The 23,802-nt window shown below is 42.3% G+C and overlaps 1 protein-coding gene across 8 annotated transcripts; it reads right to left on the bottom strand.

The window, feature by feature from the left end:
* Positions 1 to 597: 597 nt before the first annotated feature.
* Positions 598 to 23,534, bottom strand: NFU1 (NFU1 iron-sulfur cluster scaffold). 8 transcript variants are annotated; one of them, XM_038384849.1, is made up of 8 exons: positions 23,404 to 23,534; positions 20,456 to 20,562; positions 16,360 to 16,495; positions 13,548 to 13,614; positions 11,864 to 11,978; positions 9,768 to 9,831; positions 4,040 to 4,214; positions 598 to 2,794 (listed from the first exon to the last, which is right to left on the bottom strand). In XM_038384849.1, exons 1-8 carry the CDS (start codon positions 23,451 to 23,453, stop codon positions 2,747 to 2,749), a joined length of 762 nt encoding a protein of 253 aa, XP_038240777.1. In that variant the 5' UTR covers positions 23,454 to 23,534; the 3' UTR covers positions 598 to 2,746. The 8 variants fall into 8 exon arrangements, with proteins under 8 accessions (XP_038240777.1, XP_038240776.1, XP_038240778.1 ...); XM_038384848.2 differs by lacking the exon at positions 23,404 to 23,534 and adding an exon at positions 20,848 to 21,336; XM_043503035.1 differs by lacking the exons at positions 598 to 2,794; positions 23,404 to 23,534 and adding exons at positions 7,446 to 7,827; positions 20,848 to 21,433 and having other exon boundaries at positions 4,090 to 4,214.
* Between the last annotated feature and the right edge of the window lie 268 nt (positions 23,535 to 23,802).

Consider the following 23,802-nt stretch of genomic DNA (forward strand, 5'->3'; position numbering starts at 1 on the left):
AGGATTTATTTGCAGGGCCGAGCTCTCTTATTGACTTGCTGTGTGAACTCGGGCAAGTAACCGCCTCTCTGTACCCCTAGTTTATCCAGGGTTAAGCAGCAGAATATTTATTTGTATTACAGTAACACCTAGGGGCCCCCATTGTGCTGGGTGCTGTACATGCAGTGAGACGATCCCTGCCCTAATGAGCTTACTATCTAAATAGACAAGACAGATAAAAACAGGAAAAAGCAAATATTATGCCCATTTCAAGAGGAAAAAAAATGAGAGAAACTCAGTGAGTTGGCTAAGGTCACACAGGAAGTCTATGGCACTGCTGGAACTGAAATTCAAATTTACTGAGTCCCAGTCCAGTGCTTTAACCACAAAGCTAAAAGGGATTTAATGTGTCTTCATTAATCTTCAACTACAAGTGTACAATATTAAAGGCCAAATTCAGCCCTCGTCTGTGTACATACCATTCCCACAGAAGTCACCACTGGTTACACATCCATAGCAGAGGCAGAATTGAGCCCTTATGGCGTAGATGGGTTAACGCTGCTTAACGAAGCTAATAAAAATTCTGACCAAAAGAGATAAAGCACATTGACAGACAAATGCAGAAGACATGCATTTTATTTAATTCACAATAATACACCTATTTCGCATTTGAGCATTTAATGGTTTATAAAGGTATTCAGGAAACTGACCTGAAATCAGGCTAAAATAGCTCAATTTTTGAGAAATCACAAACATTACCAGCCATTTTGGACTTTGCTGCTGAAAGCATGAGCATGGTGTTAGCCTGTGCACAAGCTGGTCCTCTGAAGAGCACACGTCTGCCTCCAGGGTGCTTTTGTTATAAATACATTAGCAAGATTAGACATTGTTTACTTCGAAGAGGGAGGGGACAAAACACACGGGAGTTCCAAACTCCAAATCCTGTTTATTATTTCTAAGTCACTGCATTATGACTCCAAATCAGAGTTCCAACAGCTGTTTTGTTAAAATAAATATTTATCCTTAAACTGCACACACAGAGCATAAAGTCCATTGTTATCACATGCTGCTTTGTGCCCTGTGGGCCAAATTCTCTGCTGGTTTATTCATGAGATCCAGGAAATTGGTGGAGTTAAACCAACCGAGAATGTGTTCCTTACTACTTCACACCGTGTACTTATATTGCCCTACTTGATACTCAGTTGTGATTAGGCTGTACGTAGGCATGTGCTTATAATTACTGAAAAATCTGGAAGAGTAAACCAGATCTTGAATTTTCTAAAGGAATCACAGCTCCTCAAAAATGATCACTCAAGACTACTCTGAGCATGGATTTCCAAGGCTGTTTTTCTTATTCAGAGATGTCCACTGCGTTGCCCCAAACCCTGCCTACTGATATGAAAGGCTCCGCTTTCAACAGACCTGCTCTGGTTCCATTGTGCATGGGATGGGAGGAAGGCAGAATTTCAGGGGTTATGTACTGCTCACTCACCATGAAGCCTAGCACTGTGGAAGCTTCCTGCATGGCTGTGGCTCTTAAAGGGAGATGGGGCATGTGCAGCAGGCAATCAGTTCCTGCATGTGGGGGAGAGAGCATAAAAACCATGGGAACTCTTCCAGCCACGAGCCCAAGTCGTGGTCCTACAGCAACTCATTTGTGGACGCAGCCAAAGGAAAACAGAATCCCTAATACCCAAGTCATCCACTCAGGATGGGCACTGGTAACAGGTTATGCCTCTTCATACCCACAAAACAAATGTTTTACTCTTGAAAAGCATGAGTGACATGTTCCAGTTTCAGAAAGTCAACCTTTTTCCTTCCCACAGTTTCTAAATGCTTGTAAAACTGACATGTTCTCTGCTGCCACGTTTTTCTGCATCCTGAAATACTATGTTAAGGAAGGACGTATTGCAAATTTAAACAGATTAATAATATATGATGGATAATCTTTAATTATAAAAAAGTGCATTAGGGTCTCCAGCTATCATGGCTGATAAGGATCATCTAATGAACTCTTTTTAAAAAATGGTATTATTTTCTTAGCAGTTGATTCCCATCTGTAACTAATTGTATTTGATTTTGTTGCCATCGTCTATACAATGGTTGGAAGGAAGGGAATAACAATCACAAAACTAGACAATATTATTATATTTAACAACTGGGTATAATCAACAACAAATATTTGAAGTGACCAGGTTAACTTTAGTCAAAACTCATACACAGTAATCAAGAACAAATAAATAATTTACTTCATAAAAATAAACTCTACATCTCGGAGCTTCAGAATATGATTGCAAGTCATTCCAAAAGCCCATAAGGCAGAATGGGGAGAATATTTGAAACAGATATTATGTAAAATGCACAACTTTCTTTAGAATTTATTCTAAACAATTTCACTAACTTTTTTCACTTCCCACTTTTATTCTCAAGCCTTTGTGTTTGAAATAGAAATGGATGGACAAATCACTGTTTAAAAATACTTTTCATTTGTTTCTTAACCATGCGTAACAGTTATGAAGTCTACAGGAGAAGGAACAAGTTCTCTTTTGAAAGCAGACCATATAGTAAGTCACTGGAAAAGGCAGTGTATTATCTTTAAACGGGGGGGGGGGGGGGGGGGGGGAGGGAGAGGAGAGAGAGAGAGAGAGAGAGAATTTTAAGAGATGAAAGTAGAGAATGGCAATTTTTGTTGTTCCTCGGGACATGGTTAAGTTACACACACCCTTGGGAAAACTTTGCTATTTAGAGTCACACACATGCTGTTAGCTCAGGTAGAGTTTGCTTCTTTCTCCACTCCATCTTCATCATCAACAACCTAAAACCAAAACCCAGAAGTTGTTTAAGTAATTATTTTCAACTTTGCTTCACTAGGACAACACAAGAGCTCAAGAAAGAGACATAAGTATAAATGACAACATTTGTTATTCAGAGACAGTAAATTACATTGAACCTGATCTTAAGAGCTACTTAATTCCCGGAGAAAGCAATGGGAGTAGCAATTGTTCAGCACCATTGTATGATGATGGTCACATGAAAGAGGTGAGCCACTCACTTCAATCAAAATGACATGAGGAAATTTGACCGAAACGAGGAGGTTGAGTAATGCTAAGGGCAGACCAAGTGGTTACGAAAGCATTGAGAACATTCATTAACACAGAGCAGATGTTTAATTGGAGAATGTATCTGAATTTGTATTTTTGCAGACCCAGACTTATCTTAGTACATACAGAGCTAACATTTGTTCCTAGTTTATTATACATATCAGAAGAAAGTCCCCAACACCCCAAAATATTGTTCACTGACCAAAAAAAAAAGTTTTTCCAAAAACTTTCCAGTTATAAAATCCATCACATGTTTCCGAGACTAGAGCGAAGCAATACATTTGAAACTGAGTCAATAAAAAAAGGAAAACTAATAACCTTCATGTGCTGTGTTACTGGAACAAAACAACATTACAAAATTTAGACTACATAGTACAAATGCACAAATGAGGAAAAATAAAACCAGCTGTAACTGTGTGAGGAAAAAAAAAAAGTGTCAGGCTTTTTTCCCCACCTTATTCCAACAAAGACTCGATCTGCCAAACCACGCTAGAAAAAGATGGATGCTAGGGATTTAATCTGACTCCTCTAATTCATTAATTTATGAAACAAGTTTTCCCATTCAAGGTTGATTTGTGGTCCAAGACCCATGCAGGTTGCAGCTTCTAAAAATGGAAGTTTTGCAGGAAGCAGAAGCATTTAAAAGCATCCAGTCCCTATAGAAATGAAGCTTTTCTTCAGTAAATTTAAAAACAAAACAAACACACCCAAAAGTAACCTGTTGTAAGTATCAATAACTCCCAATGCCATAGATGTTTCTGGGTTAAATACTGTTATTTCTTTTATATTGCCCCATTATCCATTTGCTTAAAATACTGTATCATCGGACTTGCAAAATTATGTACTTTTAAAAAATTGTGTTCTAAATTACTTGAGCAGAACTCACCATGCCTCCGAGGGGAAGGAGGTCCTGTCTATACATCAAGAACACACCTGTATATTCACTAGTATTCACATACCTGTTCCACACCTTCCACTTCTGGAATGTAGAACTGTAGCATGTTCTGTATCCCATTCTTCAGCGTTATGATAGAACTGGGACAGCTAGTGCATGAACCCTGCAACTTTAACTGTACAATCCCATCTTCAAAGCCTTTATATATGACATCACCCCCATCTTCCTGAACTGTTGGCCTGAGGAAACAGAAACAGAAAATATTACTGCAGGAAATTTTTGTTCTAAAAATTTGTAAGAGTTCATTTAATGCTCACGTAAGAGTGAGTTCTAGAAACTAAAGCCCTTTCTTTTTACACAAACTGGTCTAACATGGGCAATGACAGAGCAAACGTCTCCTTAGAGTGCCCCAGGTCAACATATCCCGTCCCTGACCTGAAGGACCAAAGCTCTTTCTCTGGGGTCGTAGCTACACTACCACTTACGTTGGCAAAACGTACGTTGCTCAGGGATGTGAAAAGAAAAAAAACCCCGAGCAACGTAAGTTTCACAGGCATAAGTGATAGTGTGCGCACAACATGCTGGCAGGAGAGCATCTCAAGCCAAAACAGCTACTGTCACTCGTTGGGTGTGGTTTAATTATGTAGCCGGCAGAGCTCTCTTCTGTTGGCATAAAACAGCTACATCAGAGATCTTACAGCAGCGCAGCTACATTGGTACAGCTGTGCTACTGTAAGCTCTACAGCGTACACATTGGCCAACGAATAAATAGGCCTTGGGCTATGAGGAAATGTGCCAACTTTGACGAGTTTTGTGACTGGGAGCTGGCCTGCAATCCCTCCCAACCCATGTCACACAGAACTAAGAGTTAGCCATCAGATAGCATCAACAGTTGACAACTCCTGACTGGGGCTAGTGACAGAGACAAAGGCTTGACAATTCCCTAGCCATCCATTCCTATGTAAAGTTTGAGAATTCCATCATGTGTTCTACTAGTGTAAAAAAAAAAAAAAAAAAAAAAAATTAGCACCAAGTACTTAGTGAAGGAGGAGAGCAAGAGTCCGTTTTAAGTTCTGAACTGGTATTTTTGCAATTGGCAAGTTAATATGGAAAGAGAGAGCTACAAGCTTCTAAAACATTTGTCTGGATTTTTACAACCAAAAACAACTGAGTAATCACATTTCTTTACATTATAGAACGAAGTTATAATTAACTCCCATGATAAACAGCCTTCATTTCAACTCCCATAGCAACATCCTGAATTTTCCAACAGGCATAAATTTTAAATGGTCACCAATTCACTCTCTTCTCTGTACGGTATGAAGGCAGAATCCTCAGTAAGCTGTAGAACTGGAGGATTTTTCTTGCTAAAACTGTCTTCTGTGTATTAGAGCTCGTCACAAACTGAATGTAGTAGTATGGGGAATAATTATGACATATTCTAGAGGGTTCTGAATGTTTGTTGTGCTTTGTATACAGACCGTATGGAAGAAAACAAAGTATGTATGGACCTGATCTGATTAGTTGATGAGGGACACAGCATCTCATAGGATTGGACGCCAGAGCTATTGACAATTCCCCAATCTAGTCTCCTGTCACAATGAACAAATGACCAACTTTATAAATGCATCCCCATAGCAACGTTTTTCCAGATGCCAAGCTAAAAAGCATCATGTTACTTGAACAGAAGCTCTTTATACCAATTCCCAGAACAACACTTGAGAACTTCACCCCTGCTGGAATAATTTAGGATTTGGTCACATTTATCATCAGCCGCATCAACAACTTACTCTAAACGTATCACCTCAATTCCTGGAAGCCAACAAACAAAAAGCAACTGATCGAGAACTCATTCTTCCTTTATTTGAAAACAAGATTTTAACATGTTACGGCACAATTCCAGTCTTTCCTCCCAGAGTGCAGCTGGCCTGTGTCAGCTGACTCAGGCTTGCGGGGCTCGGGCTAGGGGCTGTAAAACCGTGGTGTAGATGTTCAGGCTCAGGCTGGGGCTGGAGCCTGAGCTCTCCAGATCCCTGAGCTCGGGCTCCAGCCTGAGCCCAAACCCAAACGTCTACACCACAATTTTACAACCTCATAGCCAAAGCCCCGTAAACCCAAGTCAGCTGACATGGGCCAGCCACGGGTGTTTAATTGCAGTGTAGACACACCCTCATAAGGCTTCTGATTTCTTTGCTTCTATTTTTGATGTTCTTCAGTGTAAACAATGAATTCTCTGTATGTATCACTGGGCTTATACAGAGCTCCTGGAAGCTATTCAATAAGGATATTGACACAACAACATAGACTACTGCAAATGGTCTGTTCAACAGCCTCCTGGCCAACTGAGAAAAAGGACAATTTTAAAAGAACTTCTGTGGAATATAAAAGAGGCAACTGTGAATTTTAAGGCTAATGTACCATGGAGGTTTTAGGCAACCACATAACCCATGACAGCAAAGCTTACTTAATGCTGTCTTTCAAATCATTACTACATACCAGAAGTGCCCAAACTTTTTTTTTGCTGAGCCACCCCCACGACCATGCACACCTCTCTTTTTCTAAGCAATGAGGGGAGGAGTGCCTGGTGTCACAGTTTCAGGGCAATTGCATTTGTGCTCCCCCCTCGCGGTCCCTCAAGGGCACCCACTCTAGGCTCCTAGCTCCTCAGCCATCACCTCTCTTGGGCAGAGACCTGAGTCTCACTCCCTCTTGCCCAGGCGATTATTCAGGCTGCATAGTTCCCTGCCTACAATGCGATATCTCCAGCTGCCTAAAAGGCCAGCAACTGCACTCGGCTTTCTCTCCAGAGGATCTGACCAGGCTCAGACCACAATTTTAACTTACCACACAGCTTTTTCTAAGCACGCACATTTATTAAGGTGAAAGCATTACAGAGAAAACATGTTAAACAATAAAAGAACCTACACGCATGCTAAAAAGCTTACCAGAGGTCACCCCCATTTCCAACCTTAGGCTCCAGTGGGTTGTTTTTCCCCTGTGGTTACAAGTTCGTAACAGTCTAGATTCAGAACCAGAACCCAGGCTGGGCAGTTCAGCTGTTTCTTTACGCAGCTAAGGCCTTTGATCTCCAGTGTCTGTGAACTGGTACAAGTCATTCCTCAGGTTGTAGCTCCAAAGGCTCGCTTTTTGCATAACCAGAGGTGGGGAATTCGCATTAACCTCCCTCTAGGTATTCCCCAGGAAATACTTCACTTCACACTTATTGTCCCCAAAAGTCCATTCCCGTCTAGCACATTTTCAATATAGTCCTTTGAACTCCCATGCCTCACATCCCATCTCTGGCCTGGAGAGTGACATACCACCCCAGTCCACAAACGTTGCATTTAACACACTGGACCCCGAAGATACTCAAACTTCACTCAATCTGGTCTCCCAAGGATTTGCAGAAGATTGCCACGTGCGTCACACCTGGTACCTGTGAGGGCCAGTTGGGGAGAGGGAGTACTCGCCACATGGCAGTTGAGGAAGCCTTCTGCTCCCTGAAACTGCCAGGACTTGACTCCCTGCCCAGCTCCATTACCCCTACGCAGGGGAAGCAGATGGGGCTGAGCTAAAGGGCTAGGATCAGGAGGAGAGCAAAAGACGGCACTGACCTCCCTGCCGGACACAGCCCGCTCCTGACCCTGGCACTTCAGCACGACCCGATTCGCTGTCCAGCAGGGGAAAGAGACAGCGCTCCTAGCCTTGGGGCTACGCTGAAAGGCTGGGATCAAGAGAAGGCTCTGTGTGGCCGGAGGAAGGGAGTGGCGGTACTCCTGGCGTGCAGCCTTCAACTCCCCACTCGCAGAGCTCCCACCAGTCTCTCCTGCCAGTTGGTGGACACAGCTGCAGCTGTGAGGGAGTAAGATGGGCAAAAAGTCTAGTCAAAGCAGGCAAGACCACCCGCTCAGAATTGTGTGTGCTTTCCCCTGCCAGACAAAGCCTCTTCCTGACCCCAACCTTCAGCCCAGCCCTGTCATGTCCTCTGCCCCCCGTGATAAAACTTGGCATGCCCCCAGGGAGAGAGGAATCAAAGGGGGACACACCCCCCAGTTTGAAAACTTCTATATATATACACACACACACACACACACACACACACACACACAATACATATAATTAGATAAGATTTTCCTCCTCCCCTCTATATCCCTTCCTCTTCTTTGAGAGATGAGTTTACTGTCACTATATTTCAGCTGAAAGATCTCCCTTACAATTTATTTTTATAAGAGCTTTCAGAATGCAACATTTTATAGAAATTATAAATAAAAAAAGCCCAAGTTGGTGCATTTTCTTGAGAAATGTAAATTATTTCTATTCACTTACACCGTATGTAAGAGTGTTTGCTCCTGGAATGTGTGATTTGTGGAAGAAGCCACAGTCGGTGACAAGAGGACTTCTGAAATACTTTAGGCATTTCCCCACATCCACATTTCTGTATTTCTTATTTTTTTCTGTTCACTCTGGGAGGTAGTTAAAGAACTGTAAAGGGGGCTGCCCGCTGTAAATGAAGTAAATACAGCATTCCTGTGCCAGAACAGGTAGTCCCAGTCTGATCATTTAAGAGGGTGGAGCAGCACTTAGGGGCTATACAAGATTAGGGAGTGAGAGACCAGTCAGGAATATTCAGGATACTAGAGGTCTCTGGGAAAAGCTGCAGAGAACAGAAAGCTCGCTGCAGGCCCTCCCTGAAAAGAGGGATAAAAAAGCCTAGAGGAACAGGGAGCCAGCGGAGAGGCTAGCCAAAATTGTCCTTCCTGAGCCAAAGAGTGCCAAGGCCAGAGAAGGCTGAGAGCAGCAGAGGGAGATGCCAGCTGGCTCTTGGAGTCAGAGAGCTGGAGCCATAGAGGGTTGTGCTGGAGAGCAAGGGTATGCTGGGGTTGTATTCGAGGTATCGCCTGGATTATGGTGTTGGAATTTATGTGCATGGGACTTTCTTTTGTAATAAATTAAACCCACAAGGGCTATTTACACTCAGGGGACTATGAAGGAGAGAAACAGAGGCAGTTGTGCCTGTCCTGCCATGGCTTACAGCAGAAGGATGCTCCAGATCGGGCTGCCTTATGACAAGAACTGAAAAACATCTCTTAACTGCTCTAAACACTAGATTAGTGACTACCAGATTCTTATTTCAAGCTGTGTTAAAGTCCAAATATAATTGCTGTAGAAAAAATATAGGGATAAACGTTTATTGAAGCTCAGATGACTTCTGTGCGTGAATTTCTGATATACACATTTGAGATGACAGAGGTTACCCTACTTTACTGAACATGAAATATTAAATTATTTAAAATTCATCTGAGAATAGCAAGATGTGAAAAACAAGGGAGATGAATATATGAAGGGGGGGGGAAAAAGTGCTCACCACAAAATCTTTCATGTTATTTTTATTATTATTATTAGAGATTTAGACTGCAGTAGCACCTAAAGCTATAACCAGGTTTGTCCCAACGAACTCATTTTAAAGAACACACTCTACTATGGGCTGCAGGATCCTACCGTCTCCTAAAATCGTCTAGGAAAGTGAAGTTTGAATTGAAGGGGTCAGTTTGATTCAGTCAGATCCTTCACCGAACTGGACACTGTTTAGCACAAAGCTAGTTTTCACAGGGAACCTCAAGGTGCAATTTTCAATGACAACATCTGGCTTGTCTGTGCACCAAGCTGAAATATGCCATGTTACCCATTTAATTTGTGTAATCCTAAAAATATTTAGAATTGCATCACTCTGAAATAATCCAAAACACCCCTACTGAGTGGCAATGCTTTAAACTAGCAATGTTTAAAGTTACCTTATTCTAGTATCCAGAAGTTCCTTAATCATCAATACAACTTCGTCGTCATCTTCTGATGCAGCTTTTGGGGAAAAACAAATGCAAATAAAAATGTTGACAGGGCCTTATTATGATTAATACTACTGTGGTAAAATACTTGTAAAAACAATATTCTTTTTCCACGATTAAGTTGTACCAACAATACATCACCAAAGGACGATTCTGAAAGCTAAACTCACAGCTAAGTCTAAGCTGGTGTAATTTACAGCACATACATGACACTTTTTAGATTTTCCTCAATATTCTCTCTCTTACTCACACAAGCATAACAACGGTTCTTCTCAAAGCACAGAGAAGCCCTCTGACAGATCAAGCTGGTGTTATTTCACATGCAGAGAAGAGTAGCAAGAAAAGAAATTAACAGGATGGGATACAGATGTGTGGGCTAACACAGGCAGCCCTGTATTACAACCTACTCCTCCCTCTGGCTCCTCAGCATGTAAGTTACACCAACACAGATTTCTCAATAGCCACACACAGGGCTGTCCCTAGCTTTTCTGGGGCCCTACCCAGCACTCACCAGCGGCGCAGCTGGGGCCGGGTCGCTGCACTTCCCGCTGCCGGTGAGCGTAGGCCTGGCTCTGCTGCAGAGCTCAGGGAAGTGGAGGCGGAGCTAGGGCGGGGCGAGGGAAGAGCAAGGGTGGGGGCCCTGGGGAAGAGCTGGAGCAGAGGCACCAGGGTGGGGGCACCAGGGTGCTCTATGCAGCTGCGTACTTTGCGTATGGGTAAGGACGACCCTGCCTACACGTCATCTCTTTCTATAGGATCAGCCATGAATCAGACGGCAGGAACGGTGGGGGAAAATGGAGGATCCTTAGGGCTTTTGTACACAATTCTCCTCCTGTCTAGGATTTATTACAGATATATAAATTGTCTCCAAATTCCTAACAACTGTGAAGTTTATTAGAGTATCAAGATCTACATTAGTTGCTTGACTGACTAATTGTCTTAGTAAACCTTCATTAAAGCATTTTTAATTTTATGTGAAAGACAGAGGGCTACTTTTTCAGCCGTAGGGCTGAAAAGTAGCTATAAAGATGGTTGTTTTTTCCTTTAGAAGCATCTTTGCAGTGGAACTGAAACCTATAAACCTCAAAACTCTTAAATTACTTAACAGAAGTCATTACTTTCAAAATGACACTCCAGGCAGTTCTCTGGATAACATACTGAAGGAACAGCTGACGGCAACAGATGGGCTACCAGGACACCTCAACCCAGGCAGAGTTTCCCTCCAGCTCAGTTTAGCAACTCTTCTCTGCATTCTTGTTGGAACAGTATTGCAATTTTACAATTAATCCATTAACACAGGGCATTTCAACACTCTACAAAGGAGACCAGTGATCTTTATAGCGAGCTTGTAAAAGCCAGACTGTGTGGCAACCTCCAATAGTTTTGTATACACAGAAACCCAAGCACTGAAAAAAAAATGTTTCAAACCAAAAAAGGCTAGAACAGCCTTGGCCAAATCCTTTGCTGGTGCAAAGTCAGTGCGATGCCACTGAAGGTTGGAGGTTTTTCTAAAACAATGGTTTTCAACCTTTTTTCATTTGCAGACCCTTAAAAAAAAAAGTCAAATGAAGGTGCAGACCCCTTTGGAAATCTTAGGCATAGTCTGTGGACTCCCAGGGGTCAGCAGATCACAGACTGAAAGCCACTGTTCTAAAAGATATGCTCTCAGAATTCTCTGGGGGAAGTTCTATGGCCTGTGTTACACAGGTCAGACTAGATGTTCACAATGGTCCCTTCTGGCCTTGGAATCAATGAGTCTATAAAATTTGGCCTCAGCATTGCACTAGCTGAGAATCTGGCCCCATATTCATAGTCAGACAAGTGCTTTAAACAGTTTGTGTATTATTAGTTTACTTGCACCTTAGGCAGACCACTGAATCTTGCGTGTTCATTTTAGCCATTTATACTGTTTCAGTTATTCTCTTCTCACATGTTTTCTGTGAGGCAAGTTCATTTCCTCTGAACATGATCTATCAAATACATCAACTTAAGAGAGGACTAAGACCACATACAAGCATAAGCCAGTTGTGACGAGTTCCATTTACCTGTGTCTGTACGAGGTGCTTCTTCAGTAATTACAGGTAAACCAGAGGCAAAAAAATCCATTATGGTTGCATAAATATCTGGTTTCAGTAAATTCCAATCCCAATCTTCACTCACCTATAAAAAATGTAAGAAAACCAAATATAGTGTTTCTGCCTCATTCCAAAGATGAATCTTATAGATGGCCCTTTGTCCATCTTAAAGGCACCTTGCTGGGCATTAAGGCCTGAAATTTAAAAGTTTCAACCGTTTTACCAAATCCAATATGAAATAGAAAAGTTTTCATAGAATTATATTTAAAATATTCAGTAAAGAAGTCTAGCTGTTTGGATTTAAGAAGTTGCCTGCAATGTTTGCAAGCCAAGTGCTGTATAAAATATCAGTGTATAAAAACAAACAATGCAAGATGAAAAGAAACTAAAATCAGAGATGTTCTGCTAAGATTTATTTCTGCCAACAAACTGTTTTTGAAGCCTGTTTATGTTTTGGTTATGTGTTCTATTATTGATGTCTCGTGTGCTGTCCACTAAATGGCATAGCGACTATAGAGTATTTATGCAGCTATGGATTTATTACACAATACCTCCTAGGCTGGGTGAACTCCTGAGTCCCAGATGAATAAGCTTTGCCACTGGGAGGCAAAGGAAGGATTTTGAGGCAATTTGTAATGCACTTGCTTGCATTTATGTGCATCACTGTTCTTTGTTAGACAGACTTTCACCTTCACGTGTTTGTAATTTTGTTGTCTACTATTATCTAGCCTAAAAGGATACGAACTTTAACACTACTTAATATTTAATGGAACTTCACTTTTAGCGTGAGTAATAAAAGGATTATTTCTGGAGCAGATGCTTCCAAGCTCTATTCACAATGCCACGTGCATGCTAGATCAGACAACAGTGATGCCTTTAGCATGCCAATCCATTTGGATTCCCAAGATCTGTCCCTGGCTACAGAAACTTACTTAACCTAAGTATGCCATAGTAAATACGCACATCTGTAAAATGTGAGGCTTCTTTTATTCAAATTTAGAGGAAAGGGAACCACAGAAGGGCAAAATGTTTTATTAAAAGTTTACTCAACTGACTTCTAACATTTTGATTAGAACTGAAAAAGTGCTGAGCACCTACAACACTTCAAGTCAAGGTAAGCAGTGACCTTCGGCGGCTCTGAAAATCAGATTCAAGAGACAATATTCTCAGAAGCCATAACTAGAACACAGTGCCCTTCACAGCTTTATGGTAACTATATTTCACTTTGACAGGTTTCAGAGTAGCAGCCGTGTTAGTCTGTATTCGCAAAAAGAAAAGGAGTACTTGTGGCACCTTAGAGACTAACAAATTTATTAGAGCATAAGCTTTTGTGAGCTACAGCTCACTTCATCGAATGCATCCGATGAAGTGAGCTGTAGCTCACGAAAGCTTATGCTCTAATAAATTTGTTAGTCTCTAAGGTGCCACAAGTACTCCTTTTCTTTATATTTCACTTTATGAGAGATTATCTTGAAGAATTAAATTAATCCCTGTAGTGAATATTTTGAGGAATTTCTCGGTAGAGGTCTGATTTCTAGTGTACGTTATGCAAGCCAGGGAAGGATCTGCAAGGAGTCTGTTCCTTTCACCTCTCCCTGCAGATTGGATATGCATCAGCTCATGTTTAGATCATTAGAAACTCTTTTCCGCTTACCTTCGTGACTGTGATGAAGTCTGGCCCAAAGAAGACACTTTTAACTCCTTCAATCCTGAACAACTGTCTGCAAAAGAAAGTGAACCACAAGTCTGCAAAAAACACTAAATTAAAAGTTTCTATCAATCATGTTCCACTGTGTTTCTTGCTTTCCTACTAGAATACATTTCTAGAGGGCAATAATCACTTAAGAAAATAAAACCATTAAAGGAGATTGGCAAAAGGTTCTTCTACGGTTTAAGTGCTTCTATTCTTTATCCATGCTCATGTAATTCTGCAGCTTGGCATAAGTAGAAAACATCACACCATGGCGTGCGATACTGAACAGGGAAAAGTAACATGCTGTAGAAGTGTGAAAGATTTAATGCTCATGTCTCTAGCTCCTGTTTGAAGCCATGAGGTATTCTTTATCCATAAAACTACTGAATCAGCATCACGATGACCGACACACACCCCAACATTCTTGGCATGCAACTGTGGAAGGCCAGGGACTCTTCTTTAGAATAGTAGATTAGGTTGCTGAAAACTTTTAATTATAATCAATCTTACTAAAAGCTGTTCTGAATTTTATCATCACACAATTTTGTTTTTACATAAATTCAGACCAGCACTCTTAAAACTTTAGAACCAGACAGGAAACAAGAACTCACTGATTACAAACGATTTTAATTATAAAATAACTGAATGAGAGAGTTTTAAAAGCAATCTCAACAAATGCTCAGTTTTGTTTGTGTGGCCCCAGGCGTCAGTGATTTCAAAACTATACAACCTTAATACCTAGACCACAGATTAAATGACTGACTGTTGTCACACACAGGGATATGATAAAGAATAGCTAGAACAACCAGAAGTTAAATCTGGCATTTTCACACAAACCACCATTGGTAACCCTAATCTTGAAAACAGAGACAGGATACATTTTCAGTAAATCTAAATAGCTGAAAAATAGTCTTTCTTGAAGGGGAAATCTATACAACTCAAGAGGCACAAATCAGATACCTTACCACAGGTTACGTATAGCAAAGGATATTTAGGAGAGGAACTTTCCTACATATGTAACAAACAATTTTTAAACGTTAAAAATGTAGCAGTGTGTGCTGTGTGTTTTTTTTAAAATATCACCACTCCCTAATTTGCTTGATGGACTAATGGTCCCAAAATTTTACTTTAAAAAAATACTTTGGAGTTACACATGCACTCCAAAACATCTAAAGCTAGCATAGCTGATATTATTCTTTGGAAGGATTTGTATTCTCATACCAAAGCAAATGGGCATCCCAGTTACAAAGCCTGGAAACCGAGATATAAATGGTAGTGCAATAAACGCTTTACTCTAACTGTGCTGGTAGGCAGGGCAGCATTAAACACAGAATCACAAGATGTGAATATTCCTTGTACTTCCTATACAGAAGTTCATTTTCAGACATTTTGCAACAAAATCATTTTCCTCCAGTTATTTGTACTCTGCAATCTAATATAATTTGATTTATACACATCCTGGTATTTCAGCACTCTGCTAATGGGATCTTGGATTGTAAACAATCTCTACTGGATGCACTGAAATACCTTTCACACTGCATCTGCTGTTCTATACATATGGGCATTTATACTACCTTTGAGCTAAAGAACTTCATTTGAAAAGTTCCTGTTTGGTTACAAATCAACTATAGCATTCTGGAAATATTATAGCAAAACACTGGATAACGCTACATTTCCCAGAGAGGACTGCATTAGGCTGCTTTCACTTGTGTGCAGTATTTCCATCACGTAAAAGAACAAATTAAACTATGATCTTGGGAAGGTGACACTATGACATTTCCATATCTCACCCTCCACTGCAGCCTCTCCACCCACATACATAGCAGGCATAAGGAGCATTATCTCCAGAGGCTGCTATTGATGCAATGGCAGATACCAGGAGCATTGCTCACACCCACTTTTCCCAGAAAGCAAGTTTGCAACAGTTCTCCAATGCATCTCATCACCATCAGCAGGCGAAAGACTCCTAAAACTCCTTCCCATCCCATTCCCCCACTTTCAGACAGATTTTTAATGGTGTCCCAGCCCTTTTTTTTACCCAGTGAAAATACAGCAAAGTATTAGATGGAAAATAAACTGTAGTAACGATCCATAGTCCAAATGGATTGAAATGTATTAGTCCAAGTAAGTTTTACGGTGGATACTCCAGATCTATGGTACCAAGGGCCTTTGCAAAAAGGTTATACATGCAGACTAGAAAAAAAAGGGTTCATTACAAACTTGAGTAATTTTAATTTTTCCACTGTACTGTTTGTAACACACCCATATTTTAAAGGGAGAAAAAACCCAATGCCTTCGAAGCTAAGGTTAACAGTATCAGAGTCGTTTCAATTTCACATACCACATTTATGGACACTTCCTTACGTTGTCCGTCTCATTACACTGTGAGATGGCATGACTTTAATGTGACTACTAGCGTAAGGACTACTCACCTGAGTAAAGCTTTGCAGGATCTGGCACACAGGTATGAACCACAGTATATTTCCTTTGCAGGAATAATGAATTCGATCATGATTTGATTCAAAACAATGAAATCGATTACCAGGAACTTAGTTATTACATTGACAGGCACAGTATAAAAATCTCGATAGATTACTTTGGTTATCTGTAGGCATTCAATCGACTGTATGAAAAAAAGAAGGTTCCACAATGGAAAGGCAGCAAATCCTCTCTTTAACATTCAGCTGCATTTATGACAACACTTGTATATACATGTGTTTCAGTAACTAACACAGCTAGTCCCTTGAACAAAGTATGTAATGCTTTAACACACCTCGCTAAAGGTGAGCAAAATGCTGCAGCTGGTGTGGAGAAATCCATGGTCCTCGATTCCAGTACTTGTCTTCCTGGAATAAACTTCAGACTATTTGGATTTGGAGTGTCCTGAGTCTGAATAAACATGCATCTTACTGAAAAGAGAAAGAAGGAAATAAATGTTCAAAAGAGAAGTGGCTCATATAAGGAATAACAGAGATCCTGTTTATTTAGCCAGGCAAGGCTTTGTTTGCACAACACAGATTTATTAAAAAAAAACAGAGGACTGTGGAACACTGAAATTTATCAAGCATGATTCAATGAGTTCCATCAAAGTACCCATATTGACATAAAGAATCAACCAATTCAGTAACTAAATTTAAGACACAGATGAAAAACTTAATGAAACCCCGTCCCAGCTAGTTTTAATCTCAAACTAGTTTTTATTCCCTGAGCAATTGGCTGCTCACATTCTCTGTATTAATCTGAACAGAGCTAATACTCTGCCCCTCCTTTTTCAGAGGCTCTCTTTTTAACATCCACACTAAGATAACATTTGTGCCCCTTCTCTATTCTATTCAGGTTGTGTTATTCCATGCTCACCACTTTGGTACCTGAGCACCGTGTGGGCTCTCCACTCCAACATCACCACCCTCCTATTAAGAGCACTCCAGATGCAGGATTTGGGCAGATGTACTAACCCTCTGTTGTAGATATTCTAATGTTAAGATCTTTTTGTTCCTTTTCCAGCATTATTGAAAAGGAAAAAGCATCACATAAAATAACTATAAAAAATGAACACACAGCCCGATAAGGAGTGTTTGTGACATTCTGGTGTGGACAAGAAATTGCAGTAATCTGGAAACCTGCGTAGCCTTTCAGAGCAAGCACAGAATTCTTTTTAATCACCCAAACTACCTTATCTGAATGGACAGCTCAACCAGTTTAATTAAGTTGGCTCCGATATCGTGCTTATTAACTTTCAGCAAACATTTTGTATTAACAGTTGATATTAAAATCATTTATAAAAGCTGGTAAAAATATACCCAACATTTATGAAAAAAGTATTTAGTTGTTTACTCAGATAATATTATTTTAATAGGATTTTGCTGGACTGGCCAAACCTTAATAAAAAGAAACAGAATATACTTTCAGCCAAGGATATCAAAGTACTTTGCAAACATTATTTAAGATTCACAATGGAGCAGTGCAGTCGGTATTACAATAATCATTTTACAGATTGGAAATTTGAGGTACAGGGAGGTTAAAGGACACATGATGTCACACAGAAAGTAAATGTCAGAGTTGGATATACAACCCTACCTCCTTATTCTCTACTTTAACCACTAGATCACTCTCCTGTCTCTTCACTGCCATATTTCATTGCACGATTAGGATTCTCAAACCAGCACATCACTTTCAGCAAAGGGAAACGGATTTTTTTTTAATTAGAAAACCCTAGAAATATGTATAAATTCTGAGTATGATATTTGGGAAGCTAGCTTATTTAACTTCAGAAACATATATGGCTTAAAGTTAATTATTTTTGTTATTTTTAAAGCAACAAAAAAATAGCTGAAGCTTTCACTTCCTAAATGGCAATTTTGATCACGACTCCTAGTATTAGATGACAAATCAGGCTATTTATAAATCGACAAATTTCCTCTGCAGGTGTCTGTCATGACAACAACTCCTCACTTGATTTTAACCCACAGCATCACCACACATGCAAGCTCTCAGGTTTCGGGAGAAAGAGTAAAAGAATTAGCATGGAGATGCTCAGTGTTAACATGCTAGAAATAGTCCTGACTTAGCAACTAAAAGCCACTCTCTGTTTTCAGAGTAGCAGCCGCGTCAGTCTGTATTCGCAAAAAGAAAAGGAGGACTTGTGGCACCTTAGAGACTAACACATTTATTTGAGCATAAGCTTTCGTGAGCTACAGCTCACTTCTTCAGATGCAACACAACTCTGTTTTGTCACACAACTCCACCCACAAGGGCGAGAAACATCTCCCTGATTAGCGTGGCAAAGGAAGCCACCTCCAATGTGGCAATATGACAAACAGCCTATAGCGATGGAACTGGATGTGGTCAACTGAACATGCCCTACAAATATACCGACTTCTCTACTGCAAAGGACAACTCTACAGTCAAATGGCTAGCCTACAACACAACAGGATACATCATCCTCTCACAAAAGTATTGATGAGGGTTGCTATTGTACCCAGGATCTTCTGAAGTTAGAAACATTGGTTTTTGAAAAGAATCCGTTTTCCTTTCTCATTAGTCAAACTGGAACTCTTTGTATATACTGTGAATAACCAAGTTTATCATCATCTACAGTTAAGTAGCATCATGCACGCAGAATAAACACATTGCTTCTTTCAAGTATCTGACCAATAGACCACGTACTTTCTTCTGTTTGATCATTTACTGAAAGAGAAAAATCAAGATGAAAAAAGACAGAATTTAAAGGACATTTGTAGATCCCTATGCAGCTGACTAGAACCCTCAGAGTCAACCAGTCAACTGCTTGATTAAATCTGAATTTCAAAAAAAATCAATTCCGAGTTGGGTAGGTGTGAGGCCCTCTGGAATATGCATCAAAAAGCATTTGCTGCAGTGGGCACTGAGACGCTCATTAAATAATATTTGCACTTGTGGTTGGTTCTATACAACAGGCACCTGCATAATTAAAAATGCGTATACACACAAATCTCTTTCTCCACAGCATGGCAGAGTTGTCGTTGAATCCACCAGGCAGCTGCAGAAGCTGATCTGCAATTTTCAGCAGCACAAAAGGCAACAGAATCCTTTTCTTTCGGAGCACAGAGTCGTACAAAATTTGTAGGAGCAGATACAGTAAAATGGAGTTCCAGCCTTCGTTTTTTCAGATTACATTTGCAGATAATATTAATTTGGCACCGTACGTGAGAGTTTTAGTGTTAGTGAAAGGTGCTGGACTGACAGACCTTGTTATTGAAGTCATCTATACACACACACATACAATATTTGCAGTGGCAGTTCAAACCTCTCTGGGTTGCCCTTCCAATGTCCCTCAAATCTGTCCTAAAGGAGGGGCCCTCTCCATCTTCATGACCCAAACACCCTCTCTCCTGAAACTGCTTAATGGCTAATGCCAATTATGGTGAATGTGTATTACACACCCTTTTCTGTGACCAAACTAACTTTATACAGATCACTGAAGAGACGCACGAAACTAAAAAATTTTGATAGCTAACAAAGACTGGCTTTGAACCAGAAATCCAAAGCTGAAAAATCTGTATACGTTACTACAATCCCACGAGCTACATAACTACAAGTTTTAGTAGCTGAAGTGTTTTTCAGACAAACTAATGTTAAGAGGTTAATACTAAAAACTGCAAAATAGTAATTTTGGTCCATTTTAATTTCTCAGTGCCTTAATACGGCGTTAGTCAAATTAAAAGAGAATTGGGCAACATGCCTAACAAACTGACAGAAGGAAGAGCAAAATCATTTCAAGCCTCAAATCTCCCCAACACCTACAATTAATCAGACAACTCAAAATTAAAACAAAACTTTTAAATTTCTGCCCCAAAGATGGCCAGAGACGTACAGAAGGATACATTCAGGAGCAGACTGCTCCTGATGGTAAAGGCCCTACACCTCCACCCTTACAAGATTATATCTTGGGATGGTCAGCAGTTCCAGTTTTGCCGATTTCCGCTGTTGAACAGGACACAGGATAGCAGGAGGTCTCAGAGTGATCTTACACTAAGGAGTTAAACTAATATATATAAGCACAAATATAGTGACTTACATCTTCAAAGCTCTTTACAAGCCTCAGCATCCAAATGAAATATCTCCATTATTATACAGATGGGGAAACTGAGGCGCAGAGTGTAATGGACTTACCTGAGGTCATATAATGACCAGAAACTGGAATACAGTCTCCGAGTCCTGGTTCTAAACTCTGACTGCATGACTTAACTATCTTTCCACTAACAAAAAAATCACCCAGAATACTGCATATATGTGAGAATTCAGTAAAAAGGAGAATTTCTTCTTTCAACATCTTCTTGAGACAAATCTCATGAGAGCTTTACTTACTTTATGACAAAAATTAAATTTACCTGTATTATGTGCTATGGTGGATGGAAGAAACGGTTTCCTTCGTGCAAATTGGCAGAGAGGCTGTTTAGTTGTTAAGTTAAAGTCTTTTAATGTCATGCGACAGAACCTAAAGACAGACAGATTTTACCAACAATATCTCAATTAAGAATTTAGTTTTTCCCATCTCTCAAGAAAAGAGAATTTTGTATGCACCCAATACCACTGGATTTCAGCAAGTTGCTTAACCAGTTTTCTCCCTCTTGAAGGATAACAGGTAATGTAGAGTAGCTATCAGCTACAGGCTTATTTTCCCTTCCTCTCCACATAGTTGTTGGAAGAGAAGGGAAAATGGGGTTTCAACCCCTTCGCCCTCAATTTCCAGGTGGCCAAGTAACCATTACACAGCAATCACCTTGATTTAAAATTCACCAGGACACTGCTGTGGAGAAAGGACAGCAGCTCCATTGAAGCAGTGTATCAAGAGAGCTATTCGTATCCAGCAGCGGGAGACCAGGACCCTGGAGTGGAACCAGGCCAGCTATAACAGAAAATTCTTGTCTATGCTGGTCAGGTAAACCACACCATCCATCTTGCTGAGACACACAGACTTTGAGTGGACAAAACGGTGAAAAATACACTGAAAAGAACAAACTCGAAGAGGTGAAAAGATGGACTAAACTGATTTTCAAAAGTTTAGGTGCGTATTTGTACTCAATAATTACCATGATTATATAGGTAATAAACAGGAATACCAAAAATACCTATTCATTTTCACATATAAATTCCTGTTTTGTTCAGTCCCTATAATCACATGCACAAACTTGGCATGAAAATATCCAACGTTTGAAAATCTGAGCTTTGACTTCTAATTTCCAAGAATCTTCAGACAAGGACGTTATAATTATATAGTGACAGATATCTTTATCTGTTACTAACAACCACCTTGAATTATTACAGCAAAAATATTTTAAGATCTAATCCAGATTCCTTTCTTTACACTGCTTACTCTTTGCTTCCCTCTCTCTGGGTTTGGACAAAAAATAAATGAAGTCAGTTTCACTTAAGAGTCAGGTTTCAGAGTAGCAGCCGTGTTAGTCTGTATTCGCAAAAAGAAAAGGAGGACTTGTGGCACCTTAGAGACTAACAAATTTATTTGAGCATAAGCTTTCGTGAGCTACAGCTCACTTCATCGGATTCAACTGACTTAAGAGTCAGTTTCCCTTTCAGATCTCAGCAGGAGGTTGTTGGTTTTTTTAAAACAACTTTTGTATGAGTTTACCAAATTTAAGCAATTGGGATAATTTTAAGTTACTGGGGTCCTTTTAACCCTCTCCTCATTGTAGAGATGTAGAAGTTGCTCCCTACCCAGCCTTTCAGTGATAGGTCATAGGGAACATACTAGGGATGTAAATAAAAAAGATAAACATTTAAACGATTAAAAATATTTCATTTCAACAGTTAACCGATTAAAGGGCCGATCCGGCCGGCGCAGTTGCGGTTGGGGGAGCTCTGGGCAGGTGGTGCTGCTCCAGCCGGGCTGGCCAGCCAGCCCGGGACTTAACGGTTAAGGCTATGCTGTGTTTGCACCTTGCCTAGCACAACAGGGTCCTGACCCATGAGTAAGGTTCCTCTACACAAGGACAACACAAATAATAAAACCATCTTCCCAGTCACACGCTGGGTGGGGAGAGGGGATCAGGTTGATAGTTCATAGATTTTTTTTTTTTTTTTTTTTTTTAAGGCCAGAGGAGACGGTTGTGATCAGCTAGACTTCCTCAGCTTCTCCACTGCATATGGGGGGGAAGGGAGGGAGGTTTAACTCCCAACACCCCACTGGAATGGAGATTAACCTGTGCCCCCCCCCCAAGCCTGGCCGGGGTGGGGGGCGTGGGAAAGATGACAGGAGATGACCCGCAGGGAGAGGGAGAAGGGAAGTTAACCTCAAAGCCTGGCCCATGAGGGAGAGAGGGATTTGAAGGGGGGTGACCCACGTGGGGGGGGAAGGGGGAGACCCGTGAGGGGCGGGGAGATGAGTTGAGGGAACATGACCCGCAAGGCAAAGGAAGAAGGGGGGACCCGCAAGGGGGGGAGTTGAAAAGGGGTTAACCCCCGACTCCTCCCAAAGCCCAACCGATGTGGGGGGGGTGACCCGTGGGGGTGTGTGTGGAGAAGATGGGGGGGAATTGGGGGATGACCCGAGGAGGGGGAAAAGCACGGGGGGGAGAGAAGAAAGGGGTGAACCGCGGGGGAAGAAGGGGGGTGACCCACGGGGGGAGAAGACACAGGGGGAAGTTGGGGGGTGACCCGCGGGGAGAGGGGCATGGAGAAGACGCAGGGTGACCTGCGGGGGGAATTAGGGGGTGACCCGTGGGAGGGGGTGGAGGAGAAGACTGGGGGGGGGGTTAGGGGGCAACCTGAGGGGGGAGACGTGGGGGGATGAAGTTGGAGGGTGACCAGAGGGGGTGACCCACGGGGGGGGTAGAAAAGAAGACTGGGGGGGGGAATTAGGGGGCAACCCGAGGGGGGAGACGCGGGGGATGGAGTTGGAGGGTGACCAGAGGGGAGGGGGGTGGAGAAAACGGGGGAGGAATCGGGGGGCGACCTGAGGGGGGGGGAGTTGGGGGGCGACCCACGGGGGAAGATGTGGGGGGATGGAGTTGGAGGATGACCCGAGGGGGGGGGCAGGTAGAAGAGAAGACTGGGGGGGGGGAGTTAGGGGGCAACCCGAGGGGGGAGACGCGGGGGGATGGAGTTGGGGGGCGAAGATGTGGGGGGGGGGAGCTGGGGGGCGACCCGAGGGGAGAGGGGTGGAGAAAACAGGGGGGATTTGGGGGGGCGACCCGAAGGGGGGGGTAGAGAAGACGGGGGGGATTGGGGGGTGACCCTCGGGGACACCCTGGCTGGAGAGGAGTTAACCCCACCCCTCCGGCGGGCGGCGATGAGCCGAGCCCGGGCCGGGGTCACCTACCGGCCGCCCAGCCCCGCCGCCGCCCGCAGCCACCGCCCCGCGGCCGCCATCTTGGCTCTCCCGAGGCGCCGGCGGCCGGAGTCAGGGACCCCGCGCGCGAGGCTGCCCCGCCCCCTGCGGAGGAAGGAGGCGCCGGGGCGGCCTCTGCCGGCCGCAGCGGGGAACTGCAGCAAGGGCGCCGCGGGGCAAGCGGCGGGGGGCGGGAGTTGAGGGGGCCGCAGAGTCCCGGGAACGGGGCGCGCGCCCCCCACCGCCTGGCCCAGGGCGGCCCGCCCCCCCCCCGCCCGCTGCAGCAACGCCCCTGCACGCGGGGGGAGCAGCACGGATCCCTGGCTAAGCCCCAACAGTGCGGGGAGGGCCCCCCCCCCCGTCCAGCTTGTCCCTTTGCTGGGGTACCTG

This window comes from Dermochelys coriacea, chromosome 26, assembly GCF_009764565.3.
Source record: "Dermochelys coriacea isolate rDerCor1 chromosome 26, rDerCor1.pri.v4, whole genome shotgun sequence".
NCBI classification, from domain to species: Eukaryota; Metazoa; Chordata; order Testudines; family Dermochelyidae; genus Dermochelys; species Dermochelys coriacea.

What these genes read in the sequence shown, in the direction of transcription:
- NFU1 (XM_043503033.1), bottom strand. Translation starts at nt 20,900, where the DNA reads ATGGAGCTGCTGTCCTTTCTCCACAGCAGTGTCCTGGTGAATTTTAAA. An exon ending in ACTTCATCACAGTCACGAAG is followed by an intron (nt 11,979 to 13,547) that starts GTAAGCGGAAAA and finishes CATTTTTTATAG; the next exon opens with GTGAGTGAAGATTGGGATTG. An exon ending in AGCACCTCGTACAGACACAG is followed by an intron (nt 9,832 to 11,863) that starts GTAAATGGAACT and finishes TTTCCCCAAAAG; the next exon opens with CTGCATCAGAAGATGACGAC.